Genomic DNA, 13,712 nt, shown 5'->3' with positions numbered 1-13,712 from the left:
AATTTTACAGTTGTGGCTACAATATTTTTGAAGGGGTAACTAAAGTTTGGTTGCTTCAACTGAAATTCTTCTTTATCAACTGACTTTCAGTTGTTAGAACTGACAAATTCTATGTGTACAACCGAATCATTCGATTGGCAACAAATTCGGTTGCTATCACGAATCTGTTTTCTTTGTGTATTTGTTTTCTTTATAATTGCTTTAGTGAATCAGGCCTAGGGCCAACATTTATTCAACAAATGTGCTCAGAAAAAAACATTATCGTAAAATTTGGTGAAAATTCAAAACATTTTGTGCTTAAACAAATTTAATATTTATGTTTGTAACAATAAAGCCACACCAGCCAAAGTCCATTTGCCTGGTTTATCCTTAGTTTTTAAATTGAAAGTCCAGACGTAAGTGGGACCACGAGTGCGGGTCTTATAGACGGGACACTCATACATGTTGCGTAGATCTTGTTTATCCTGGGTAATGGCCTGGAATGAGAGAAAAGTCATAAATAATGAAATTTAAATAATACTAGAAATTTATAATAATATCCCAGCAGTTAAGTAAGCATTCAATGTATCCCTTATAGACAATAATTTTCACTAATGTCTTCTCACTTGGCAGACTCCAATATATATTTTAGGTCATTTGTCACGTATGTGCTCTTTGTAGTGCAGAGAGAAGACAATTGGTTACTTTAAACAGCCCAGGTAATCTAGCGTGAAGGCAATTGCTACTTAAGTGTCTCCAAGTAATATATAGTGTAGTCACTTTAAACGTTTTGTGAGTAATTCGTACAAACTGGTTTTATACAAATTGTGTTGATATAATTCTCATACAGTTTATTTTTATTTTAGCGTGAGGTTAATAGTCGCTTTAGTGTCTCTTAGTAAAGTCACTTTAAACATTTATTTTGTACTGCACTTCAGAAAGTAGTTATTTTAGCGACCAGAAACAATCTATTGGAGAGTTGTCGGAGGAAGGTTTGTTTACAAAGAATCGTTTATTGGATTGTCTATAATATGTCTTTTTAGTTGACCAGTGACCAGTTAGTAAAGTAACTGTCGCTATGTAACCGGTATGCGAATCCAATGCGTTGACTACTTTGGACCAGCTATCGGACAGTCTCATTGTAATCAAAAGAGTCATGCTTCCCACCCTAAATGATGGGTAAAATCACTATTTCGAAGACTGTCTACTAGAACTGCTGGGATTAGATACATTATTCCGTTCTTATTCTTTGAGTGTAAGTTTGTTAAATTTAAAAATGGCGCCAAATTGGCACCGTTAGTTTTCTTTAATTTGAATTTTTTGCATAATCAAACTTGAATTTCAAATTGTTTAGTTTTTGATGTGTGTTCACATCTGTACATCTTTCTATATATAGTATGATAGCATGCATTTAATTAAATATTTTTTTGTCTTATGTAGTTATTTAGTGTTTTGATTTGTTTATGTACATATATTTTTTTTCGCTTTAATGTATTTGAATTTTGTTAGAAATTCTCTAGAATTTCTGTGTACATAAGTATATATTGATATTGACTTACCCGTATATTAATGACTGGCATTGGGGGATAAAGTTCTTTAAGACGCGACTCCATAATTATACCCTGCTGTATATCCCATCTGGCGCCTTCCATAAATATACCATGTACGTAGGCGCCTTCTCTTGGCGCTGATCTATAAGACAGACAGACAAATTATACAGTAGACAAAAACAAAACAAAAAACAAAAAAAAAAATTCCAAGCAAAAACAATAAATTAAAACAACAAAAATCTCATATAATTTACAAATTAAATTCAATTAAATTCGTTGCTATAAATAGATGAAATCACAATAAAAATAAAACACCGGTTAATTAGTTATGACTACAACTCAATTAATAGTTTACACTAAAAATGTGAATGGCCAATATCAGTAGTACTTAATATCAATATCAATAGCTCTCCACAAATGTAGTCATCAGTCAGTCGCCCAGTTTGCCGGTAAAGTACACAGTTCATAAGAAAAAATAAATAAATAAAAATACACGAGTAATAATTTGTGGTGCCTTTATGGCAAACTGATGATGCTTTCTTACTCTCGATAACGTCAAAACGTCGCCGCTGCAGACAGTCGCGGCGTGCTAATCGTCATTTACCTTCCATCTTATTTGCATAAATTTTTATTTTTAATTACTTGTTTTTGTTTGGATTTTTTGTTTATTCGGTTAATTTGATAATTAAAAACCGCAATTGTTTATTATTTTAAATGGATTATTTAATTCAAAGATTTGTTTTCGTTTCTGTTTAGTTTTTATTTCTATTTTATTTGTTTATGTCTTTTGCAGAAAACAGGGAATTCCTAGAACTATTGGTTTATTGAAATGAATTTGAGAGTGAATCTTAAGTTGAATCACTCGAGATCTTTTTTGGACTTTTCAATTTACGTATTATATAATGATTGACACTTGACAGATCATTGGGGCATCATATGTCAATCTATGACTTGCTAAACTCTTGAAATATCTATATAATTGGTAGATTCACAAGGTATCCTATCATGTCATATTGTCATAATGTTGTAATATTTCACAATGATTTGAAAATGTTGTTATTGCCTTTCAAGCAAAAAATTGCCTAAAATAATGCTACTCCGTATGCTTCCTTTTATTGTGTTATCGACCTGTGTCGAACTCCTAAGAGTCGATTAAGCCGATCCGCCGAGTCGTGAAATATTGGAACATTATGACAATATGACATGATAGGATACTTTGTGAATCAATTAAATATCCGTATTAAATTTCTTTGGAATTGAAGATAACAAACCCGAAAATTGAATATAACATCGTTCAAATCCGAAATGTAAAACTGTCCATGACTATGGCAAATAAATCAGGCTGAATTCGACCGATGGCAATTGTTATGTGTCTTTGATGGCGGCTATGGTTTGTGGTTTATTCTCATAGACTTAAGAAACTCAAACACAAGAAAAAGTCTAACAGGATCAAATCACACGATATCTGTGACCAGTTCACATTAACTCCACGTATGATGACCATGCCCTAAAATCGCGGGTGCAGAATGTACAGTGTGGCATTAGCTGTGAGGCACGTAGCACCGTTCTGTTGAAACCACACCGTTCTGTTGAAACTATGCGCGGAAATATTTGATTGTTGACGTCCTCATTCATCAAGAAGTGAACCTAACCCCATCGTTACAGATGATTGTTTGATGAAAAACTAACAGAACATTCAATTTGATAAAAACCCTTCACCAAATTATACTTCAAAATAAAAATTTTAAATATTTTTAGGTAAACAAAATTATTTTTTTTTTCCAAAGTTGTTTTTTCATTTTTTGGAAAAAAAAATTTTGCGAAAAAAACTTGGTGAAAAAATCGGGTTAAAAACTATTTTTACTGATTTTGACCCATTGTAGGTCCAACTAACTATGGTCTTATATACGTCGTTGCAAAGGTCTTTGAAATATCTATCATTAGGTATCCATATTGTCTATATTACTGACTTAGTAATCCAGATATAGGTCAAAAATAGATCAACAATCGAGGTTGTCCTGGTTTTTTCCTTATATCTCAGCCATTTGTGGCTCGATTTCTCGATTTTAAATAGCAACTGAACCGGAACAATTCCGGTCATATTGATGTATGAATCATGTATGTAAGTTATTTGGGGGCTTCGAAAGTTGATTTTAACAGACAGACATGGCTTAATAGACTCCGCTATCTATAAGGATCCAGATATATATACTTTATAGGGTCGGAAAATTATATTGTGGAAATTACAAACAGAATGACAAACTTATATATACCCTTCTCACGATGGTGAAGGGTATACAAATTATCATTTGCACATGTTCAATCTTTTTCAGTTCATGGTACTTTGGCAAAACAAACTGATTAAATGACAGCCATTTTGACAGATTTAGCTTCAACAATATGGCCGCTATCAACTGTCAAAGATCGAAAGTCCCGAGCACTATTACAGTTCAACAAAAACCCCTTGAACCAACACTTATATATAGTGTAGTATGCGAACCATTCACCCAGTTCCCAAAATGAACACAAATCCTCTCCAGCAATATTACATTATTCAAATTAAAATTTCTCAAATTCCAAGATTATTTTAGATATCCTACTATTACAGTTCCAACAAGTATTTCTTGGACTACCATTTATATATAGTTTTGTATGCCAACCATTCACCCAGTTCCCAAAATGATCACAAATCCTCTCAAGCTTTTTTCAAAAAACTCAAATTTATTTAAATTTCAAGATTATTTCAGCTATCCCATTATTACATTTCCAACAAGTGGCCCTTAGACCAACACCTCTATATAGTGTAACATGCGAATCATTCACAAAGTTTCCAAAATAGTACACGCTCTCCATCGTGCTTGTGAAACTATAAGGGATTCATATGAAAATGTGGACAACATAATTTCATATGTTAAACTAGTTTTTGAGTAGAAACATTTATAGAAATTTATCCGGAAAATCATCTCTTTTGGTCCCATAAATATGGATTGAGACGGTATAATATTATGTCACTAATTACAACAAAATTTAAAATTAAATAAGTAGGTAGTTTAAAGATGAGGAAAATCTATAGTTAAAGATTGTAAAAGAAACTCTACAAAAATCTAAAATAAAAATAGAATTAGTTTTTATAGGAGCCAATTATGGATTTATTTCAAATAATATTAAAAATTTATGAGGTTTTGACTAGAGTGCTAGATTCGTCTGTTTGTTTCGGATTTCGCATTTCGGAATGATTCTTACAAATTTTGGAAACAAGATGAAACGTCCTCTTTTAAAGCACTAACAACTGTTTGAGCAATAAAAATCTTTCTTTATGGTTTGTTCCTAATAATTCAGTTAGTTTTATTATTTACCTTTATCCAAACTTTTCAAAAGTATTGCCTTTTATTATCTTTAACGATTAGCATACCAAAATGATTTGACATGCATTTCAGAATATTATACATTCAAGCTGATGCAATAGTTTTAACTATTTCGTCAGAAAATAATTCAATGTTTTGTTTGTATTTGTTTTTGGAATAAATTCATAAATTACATACAGATCGTACAGTTTTCATGACATATCTTAAAAATGTTATTGGGTACAATCTGGCGACCTAAATTTTTAGTGGTAGGTATCCATTTATTAAGCATAGTCAAATTCTACGAAAATTGTCAAAACAAAATAAATTAAAGAGCATTTTTTATGCTATTTCCAATAAATTATTATCAAAATTCAATTTGGGTCTCATTCAACAATTGCACACATGTCTTTAATCGTTCGTTCTGAATATGAACATCATGAGGTTTCTGGGGTCTCTGATTTCAAAAGAGTAATAATTTAGAAAATTAATTACACTATACAAAAAAATCAATTTTTTTCCAAAGGAGAGGAGACAAAAAAAACGACACGTGTATCGGCGTTTTGAAAGTTTACATCTGAATTTCATTTGAGGGGGGGTTAAATGTTCCCAACTCTGGCACATTCTTATTGTTAATAGGCATAAGAAACCATGTGATCCTTACATTTTAGGTATAAAATGTGTCCAGCAAATTTATGTAAAATGTTACGGAGAACATTTTTGTAGAATATGTTAATCATCAAGGCATGGGTCTTTTTTGTGCTTCTTTTAAAAAAGAGCAAAAAACACCATTTAAACAGGGATTTAAGGGGTTAAAATGTTCCGCAATAATTTTATCCGTGAAATTTTACTATAAGTCCCTGAATACACCAAAACGGAAAATTCAACCAGAAAGTCAGAAATAAGACACAATAAAAAAGAGCCTAGGGTTAATTTCGCATTTATTAAGAATTTTATTTTAAAGTACCCCAAAAATTTAGCATGAAAAAAAAATAGTTCAAATTTAACTAAAAATCACTAATATTTCTATTATTTTAGCTTCGATAGCAAATTTGGATAGGAAGTATTCATTAATTACATTTTTTAGCTCTAGGCAATTCCACTTCATTACCATACCAGCATATTTCATAGAACTTTCAACTTTTGGTAATTTATGAAAAGTCGACTTTTCGAACTTTCGACTTTTTATTTAATCGACTTTTTTAGACTATTTTCGACTTTTTTCAACTTTTTACCTTTTTTTGTAAAAAATACATGGTTTCTACATTTATTAATGCACCGTTTGTAATATTTAGCAATAAAAATTAAATTTATCAAGGCGATAATAGTTAGAAGAATGTTGTAAGAATTTTGTGTAGAAAAAAGCTTTATTTTATAAACATTTATGTATATTAGACATGCCCTTAAAAAATAGATTTGCATTGGATGGGTCTTATTTTGTTCATTAGCAGCTAAAACTAACTACTGCAAAATTTAAGTGCAATCGGATAACTAGAACACGTGACGGAAATCGTTTGAAAGTTGTAAAATTTTTAGCTACTAACAAACAAAATAAGACCCATCCAAAGCAAATCTATTTTTTAAGGGCATGTCTAATGTATATATTATTTATATATATTAGCATACACTACAAAAATTGCAAGTGTACAAAATTGCAATAGTTTTAGTATAATGTTGCAATTAAATATTTGTTTTTAACAATCTAAAAAGTCCACTATTTTTGACATTTATCGACTATTCGACTTTTTAGATAACATAATCGATTGTGCGACTTTTTTCCGACCAAAAAGTCGATTTCGACTTTTCGACTTTTTTTCAGGAACAATCGACTTATACACGTGTCGTTTTTTTTTGTCTCTTCTATCAAAATTTATTTGTCTGACCTTGTAATTATTTGTGGTGTTGGATAGTGTTATTAAATATAAATTCAATATACCACAAAAATTTGTTTATACCCACCATCATAAACTATTTTGAATATGCAGCAATCCTGATAAAGTTTTGCACAAATTAGTTGTAAGTACTGAAGTGTGGTGAAAATCGGGCAACATTTGTCACTAGTCCCCCATACAAGGTCGCCCTCAGAAAATGATTTGAACATTCATAATTGTCTTATAATAATTAATATCATGATGAAATTGGACATAAACCAGTTTTATATGAACATAAATCTTTTTACAAACTTTTGTAAGAATCGGTCCATATATCGAATCGCTCATATATCAGAACGGTTATAGGGATAGTCTGGTTAAACAAAAATATGAATGATTTCGAATATATCATAGTATCTGAAACTACTGCCCGTTTTGGAATCCTAGCTTTGGGATTTTAGAACACTCAGCATAAATTAAAAATTTAGGTTGTTTTTTAAATTTTTATTTTCTTTAATTTATTAGTCAATAAAATTGTATGAAAAAAAATTTGTTTGGTGAAAAAAATTTCCTGATTTTGACCGATTGCAGGTCCGATTTACTATGACCTTATATACGCCGTTGCAAAGTTCTTATATATCCATATTGCCTATATTAATGACTTAATAATCAAGACAGAGATTAAAAATATGTAAAACAAGTAAGAGTGCTATATTCGGCTGTGCCGAATCTTATATACCCTTCACCAAATTATACTTCAAAATAAAATATTTTTAGGTAAACAAAATTTATTTTATTTCTGTTTTTTAATTTTTTGGAATATTTTTCAATATTTTTTTTTATTTTTTAAATTTTATTTTAATATTTAACGAAAAAAAACTTTTGGTGAAAAAAAATCGGGTTAAAAAATATTTTTCCGATTTTGACCCATTGTAGGTCCAACTTACGATAGTCTTATATGCATCGTGCAAAGGACTTTGAAGTATCTATCATTAGATATCCATATTGTCTATATTAATGACTTAGTAATCAAGATATAGGTCAAAAATCGAGGTTGTCCTGGGTTTTTCCCCTTATCTTAGCCATTTGTGACCGATTTGGCTGATTTTAAATAGCAAACTTCTCGAAAGCATGTCTAACAGAATTATTGAAGATTTGGATCCCGAAGATATCTGTGGTCTTCAGAAAATTGATTTCAACAGACAGACAGAATGGCTTAATCGACTCCGCTATCTATAAGGATCCAGAATAAATATACTTTATACGGTCGGAAATGAAAAATGAAGGGTATAAAAATCGAGGTTGTCTTGGTTTTTTCTTATACCTCAGCATTTTGCAGGCCGATTTTCTGGATTTTAAATAGCATCAGAACCGGGTCTATAGCGGATTTGTTGTTGTATGAATTATGAATGTAAGTTATTTTGGGGCAACATACAGACGGACAGATTTTTACAACTTAAAAATAGAAATAAAAGATCGATTTTTTAGTTAGACGACTTTTTGAGATAACGTAATTGATAGTACAACTTTTTTCCGAACTTTTTGTTCGACTTTTTTCAGCAAAAAGTAGAAATTATATTCAAAAATTTATAATTGAAACCTCCTCCATTTCCTGATTTCAAGTTAAAGTCAGTTTGTTTTCAAAACAGCAATAAAACATCATGTTTTATTCTCCACCTCAACACTTGTTTAATTAACCCCTTGTGGACCAAGGCTTTAAATCGTTGAAAAAGTTTTATTTTTTTTTATGAAATATTGAAAATAAGTACTTCAGCAAGTTATTTACAAAATTTCAACTTTGTGAAGGACCTCCAAGGGACCGAAAAGGACCTGCAAGGGTCCGAAATGGACCTGGTACCGTTGGGTCATCATCAGCCAAAAGATAAAAAAACTCATAGATTGTGTTTACTCTTTATATATTGATTAATTTTGTAACTTTTATAAAATTGTTTATTACAAGTCTATTTTATGGTATTTTACATAACAATATTTTTTATCATTACAACATAAATAAACACCACAATGAGAACATGAAATAATTCACCGTTATTCTGGGTAAGCGAGTTTGGCAATAGGCAAAAAAATATATTATTCCAAAGATGATAGTATACTTCAAAGTACTTTTGGGCAAAAAGGGTCAAAATATGTTTTGTTATCATTTTGTAAGCTTATTATTGTTATGGTACTTATAAGTACCGTCGGTCGACAAAGGGTTAATTTGATTTTGTTATGGAAAAATTATTATGTTGACAATTTGTTTAAACATGGAATGGACATTAATCGTTTATATATAGATGATATTTTGTCATCATAACGACAGCATTTTAATTTCTTATCTAAATAAAAAATAAAAAAACTAAAAGCAACATGGGTTATCAACGCTTTTAGCATACAGCGGTTTTTGGAAGAAAATAGAGAGTACATTTGGATTATATTTAGAATGGAACTATAAATAACTAAAATAACAGCTTTTTTCGATCTTTTCGAAATATTAATATATAAATGCTTTAACAAATAACTAAATATCGCTTTAGTTAATTTGGCTGATAATCTCTTATAATCAGGGCAAGTTTGACAAGCAAAAAGCATATTATACAAATTTTTTTTCCATACAGTGCATATTTCACTCGTCGACTATAATTTCTTTAAAGGAAATATTGGCTTTGATTTTTTTAACCACAACCAGACATCGAATATTGGTTGTATATATTTTGGGTCCTATTGAAACTTCTACTTAAACTTAATTTCAAATCTAATTATTATTATTGCTTAAAATTAAATTAAAATGAATACAATACTACTCGTGTATGTATGTAAAAGTATTTAAATATTTCTCAAAATGTGACAATTATTACACACTTCACTGACCCATGACAAAAATATGTTTTCATTCGTTACTTTTTATTGATAAACGATTGAACAGAAGAATATAACAAGAGAAAGAACTTTTTCTTCTTTTGCAAAATAAAGGTCAGAGAAAATGTCAATTAAATAAAAATCAAACTAACTATTCGAACGAAAATAACAAAAAGAACTGAAACAGCAAACTAAGACATTGACTGGGAAATTGATCATTGATTTATTTGAGTTGTATTGATTTTTTATTTGTGGTTAGATTGCAGAAATTTAAAATGATGAAATGATTTGAGTAAAGTTTTAATAATTTACATTTGAAGTGCTGAAACATATGTAAAATTTGTTGATAATATTAAAATATATCGTATATAAATTTAGTGTTTGACAATGGAACCTTTTCCAAATATTCAAAAGAAACTTTTGTAAATATTTAAATAACACTATACAACACCAAAAAAATTACGAGGTCCGACCAATAAATTTTGATAGAGGAGACAAAAAAAAAAGACACGTGTATCGGCGTTTTGAAAGTTTACATCTGAATTTCATTTGCAGGGGGTTTAAAGTTTCCCAACTCTGACACATTCTTATTGTTAATCGTCATAAGAAACCATGTGATCCTTACATTTTAGGTATAAAATGTGTTCAGCAAAATTTATGTAAAATGTTAAGGAGAACATTTTTTAGAATATGTTGACCCTCTAAATCCTTAAGGCATGGGTCTTTTTGTCCTTCTTTTAAAAATGAGCAAAAGAAAGTCTGAAATAAGACATAACAAAAGAAAGCCGAGGGTTAATTTCGCATTTATTAAGAATTTTATTTTAAAGAACATTTTAGGTATAAAATGTATTCAGCAAATTTATGCAAAATGTTACGGAGAACATTTTTGTAGAATATGTTAACCCTCTAACTCCTCAACGGATGAGTCTTTTTTGTCCTTCTTTTAAAAAAGAGCAAACTCCATTAAAACAGGGACTTAAGGGATTAAAATGTTCCGCAAAAATATTGTGCGTGAAATTTTACTATAATTCCCTGAATACACCAAAACGGAAAATTCAACCAGAAAGTCAGAAATAAGACACAACAAAAGAGAGCTTAGGGTTAATTTCGCACAATAAGAATGTGCCAGAGTTGGGAAACTTTAACCAGCCCTCAAATGAAATTCAGATGTAAACTTTCAAAACGCTGATACACGTGTCTTTTTTTTTGTCTCCTCTATCTTGGAAAAAATTTGATTTTGTTGTATAGTGTAATAGGTCACAATTCCAAAAAAATATATTAAGAAATTTTGTACTTATTTAGTATTTTATTTGCTTACAAATACTAACAACAAAATAAAAACATAATTAAATTCTGGTAAGAGGAAAGGCCATTCATACCTCATTAGATTGTAGCCACTCGGTTACAACTCTAGATATGTGTATGGGGTCATTGTCATGCTGAAATCTCCATGATTTCCTCAGGAGATGACACCAGTTATAGTATATTTTATCCCATCGGCCGTTTTACAAATGTTCTCTCATCACTACCTCTTAAATTGGCAAATTATATACTACCAGCACGCGAAGTGATAGCAACCCAGCCTCCTTTTCCCTACATATAACAGTTCTAGAACTAATTTCTAATTTTAAATTATTGATAACCTCCCGGGGAGTAATTTTTGGGAATTTCTTAAACTCTCTTGATTTTGTCATTCCGTTTGTACACATCAAAATATTTATATATGTATGTATATTCTGAGTCCTCATAAGATTCTAAGACGATGTAACTATGTCCGTCTGTCTATTGATAAGGTTTGTTTGAAAATGACATTCATATATATGTATTTTCCCGTAGTTCCCTTTCGGAGAATAGGGCCTCAACAAAGGTTTTCCATCTGGGTTTGTCGTTAGCAATATGTTTGATATTTCTGCAGGATACATCAGCCTCCGCTGCTTCCATTTCCACTAATCTGCGTCAGGTTTTGGATGGACGACCCCTCCTTCGGCTTCCTTAAGGTGTCCACTCGATACCTTGTCTTGTTACATAATCTAGTGATTTGCGTATGATATTCCAAGCCATGACCATTTACGTCGTTTAATTTCTATACGAATCGATGTCTGCCGAGTCCGTTCCCACAACTCAATGTTTGTGATGATGTTAGGCCAGAATATTTGCAGAATTATACGCTGACAGCGATTCAGAAAAGCTTTCAGTGGTTGCAGTTCGCGGTTGGATGGATTCCTCATTCCACATGCGTAGAGTATGGTTTACATTGCCATTAAAGATTGTTATTGTTGTGTCTCTGGATATGGTTTTGGATTGCCAAATAGAAGGTAGCACGCCGAAGGCATCTTTAGTTCTACATAAACGTGAGTATATATCTTCACTGGATCCGATAGAACTGGAGATAATACTCTGACAATATCTACCCCACGCTTGATCCTTACGTCTATTTGTGGTCTATTTGGTTATCGGATCTATGATCAGGAGAAACCCACATGACCTTGTGTACATTCCTGTGTTGAAACAAAGTGCCTCCTATTAACAGGTTGTTATTTAAACACAACTTTGTGAATAGATCACCAATCGCGTTCATGCTCTCATAACCTCCTTCGTATCCATTATTATCACAGCCAAGTTGAGCATTGAAGTCACCCATATAAATTATAATATCTCCACGATTGATGGCAGATAAGACACTTGTAAAGGTAGGGTCACACATGGTAAATATTTTCGCAAAAAAGCGTAACCACTTTTTTTAGCACAAATTAGTTTGACGTGTTTACTCTTACAAGTTTTTTGTAAGATCAAACAGCATCAACTAAAATAAAACTAAATTTTTTGTTTTGAATCAACCTAAGTAAAATAAGTTTTTGAAATAAATAAAAGAATTAAAATGTATTTTATTTAGTGGTTACGTCTTTTTCGTCAAATATTTGTCATGTGTGATACTACCTTAAGACTGCTATACAATTCTTGCCTTGCAGCAGGTTCAGAAACTTCGGTCGGTGCATAACATTGAATGATCGATATTTTCCTGACACGTGATCTTAATCTGTCTGTCTTAATCTGTTTAATTAGTGCGTCCTGTGCCTCCTTTGACAGCAACAACCCTACGCCATTTTGGTGTTTTGAACCATTGTATTTTCCAGAAACAGCAGTTTGAGACCCTCAGTTGTCCTCATTTCGCCAGAGTCCAGCAATCCCAAGCACTAGAAGATTATAGTTTTTAAATTCTTTGCACAACTGAGACTATTTATTAGTCTGTAACAGTGTGCGCACGTTCCAATTCGTGATCCGCATTTAATGCTAACATACGCTTCCGATACACCTTTATATAGGGAGCCGCTTGTCTCGTAAACATGTTGGTATACACACAAAATTCCGCTCTAAATAAGTTTTATATACACAAAATTCATGCCACCAAACTTTGTTACGATCGGTCCATAATTAGTCATAGCTCCCATATAGACCCGCTTCCGAAAATCACTTAAACGTGCATAAATCCCTTAAAAATGTTGGTAAACACACAAAATTCAACATAGTTAGCTTTAATATAGACATAAATCACACGACCTAATTTCATGGTGATCGGTCCATAATTGGTCATCGCTCCCATATAAGGCCCACTTCCAAAAATTACTCAAAAATATGAATTATTGAAATTTTAAAAGAAAAATGGTTTTGCTCTTTTACTTAGTGTAGCGTATTATACGGTCGGGCTTGACCGACCATACTTTCTTACTTGTTTTTATTTTCAATTTTAATCTAACACTTGTGTGCTTAGGTTATTTCTCACTGAACTTGGACAACAATGAGGAAATGAATGATACACTAACTAGTTACAAATTCAGTTAATGAAAATTATATAAATATAATTAGTAGTGATATTTGTAATAGCCTTTTCTTCAATCCATTTATAGCAATTTCATTCGTTTACAAATCTGTTTAATAATACTCACGTAAAATCTTCTTTTTGCTTTTTTGTCACATCACACTGCAAACACATTTTGTCCAATGGCAGCTCATTGCGACGTGCAGTACTTTGCATAATTGCCGTTAATAATGATTGAGGATTGAAAAAGCCAGCCAACCAAACACAAGAGGGCAACTGTTTTGGTATTGTTTTG

General features: G+C 31.3%; 1 protein-coding gene across 2 annotated transcripts in view; it reads right to left on the bottom strand.

Annotated features, from left to right (window-relative positions):
- Positions 1–249: 249 nt before the first annotated feature.
- The window catches only part of Dhc93AB (Dynein heavy chain at 93AB), a 38,407-nt gene continuing 24,944 nt past the window's right edge, over positions 250–13,712 (bottom strand). For both annotated transcript variants that reach the window (XM_065498392.1, XM_065498393.1), the window contains 3 exons: positions 13,545–13,693; positions 1,539–1,671; positions 250–476 (listed from right to left, as the gene is read on the bottom strand). In XM_065498392.1, the coding sequence (XP_065354464.1) occupies positions 315–476; positions 1,539–1,671; positions 13,545–13,693 (444 nt within the window). In that variant the 3' untranslated portion in view covers positions 250–314. The remainder of the gene's footprint in view (positions 477–1,538; positions 1,672–13,544; positions 13,694–13,712) is intronic.

The sequence above is a fragment of the Calliphora vicina genome, chromosome 1 (genome assembly GCF_958450345.1).
Source record: "Calliphora vicina chromosome 1, idCalVici1.1, whole genome shotgun sequence".
Taxonomy (NCBI): domain Eukaryota; kingdom Metazoa; phylum Arthropoda; class Insecta; order Diptera; family Calliphoridae; genus Calliphora; species Calliphora vicina.
This window is presented reverse-complemented; position numbering and strand designations above follow the sequence as displayed.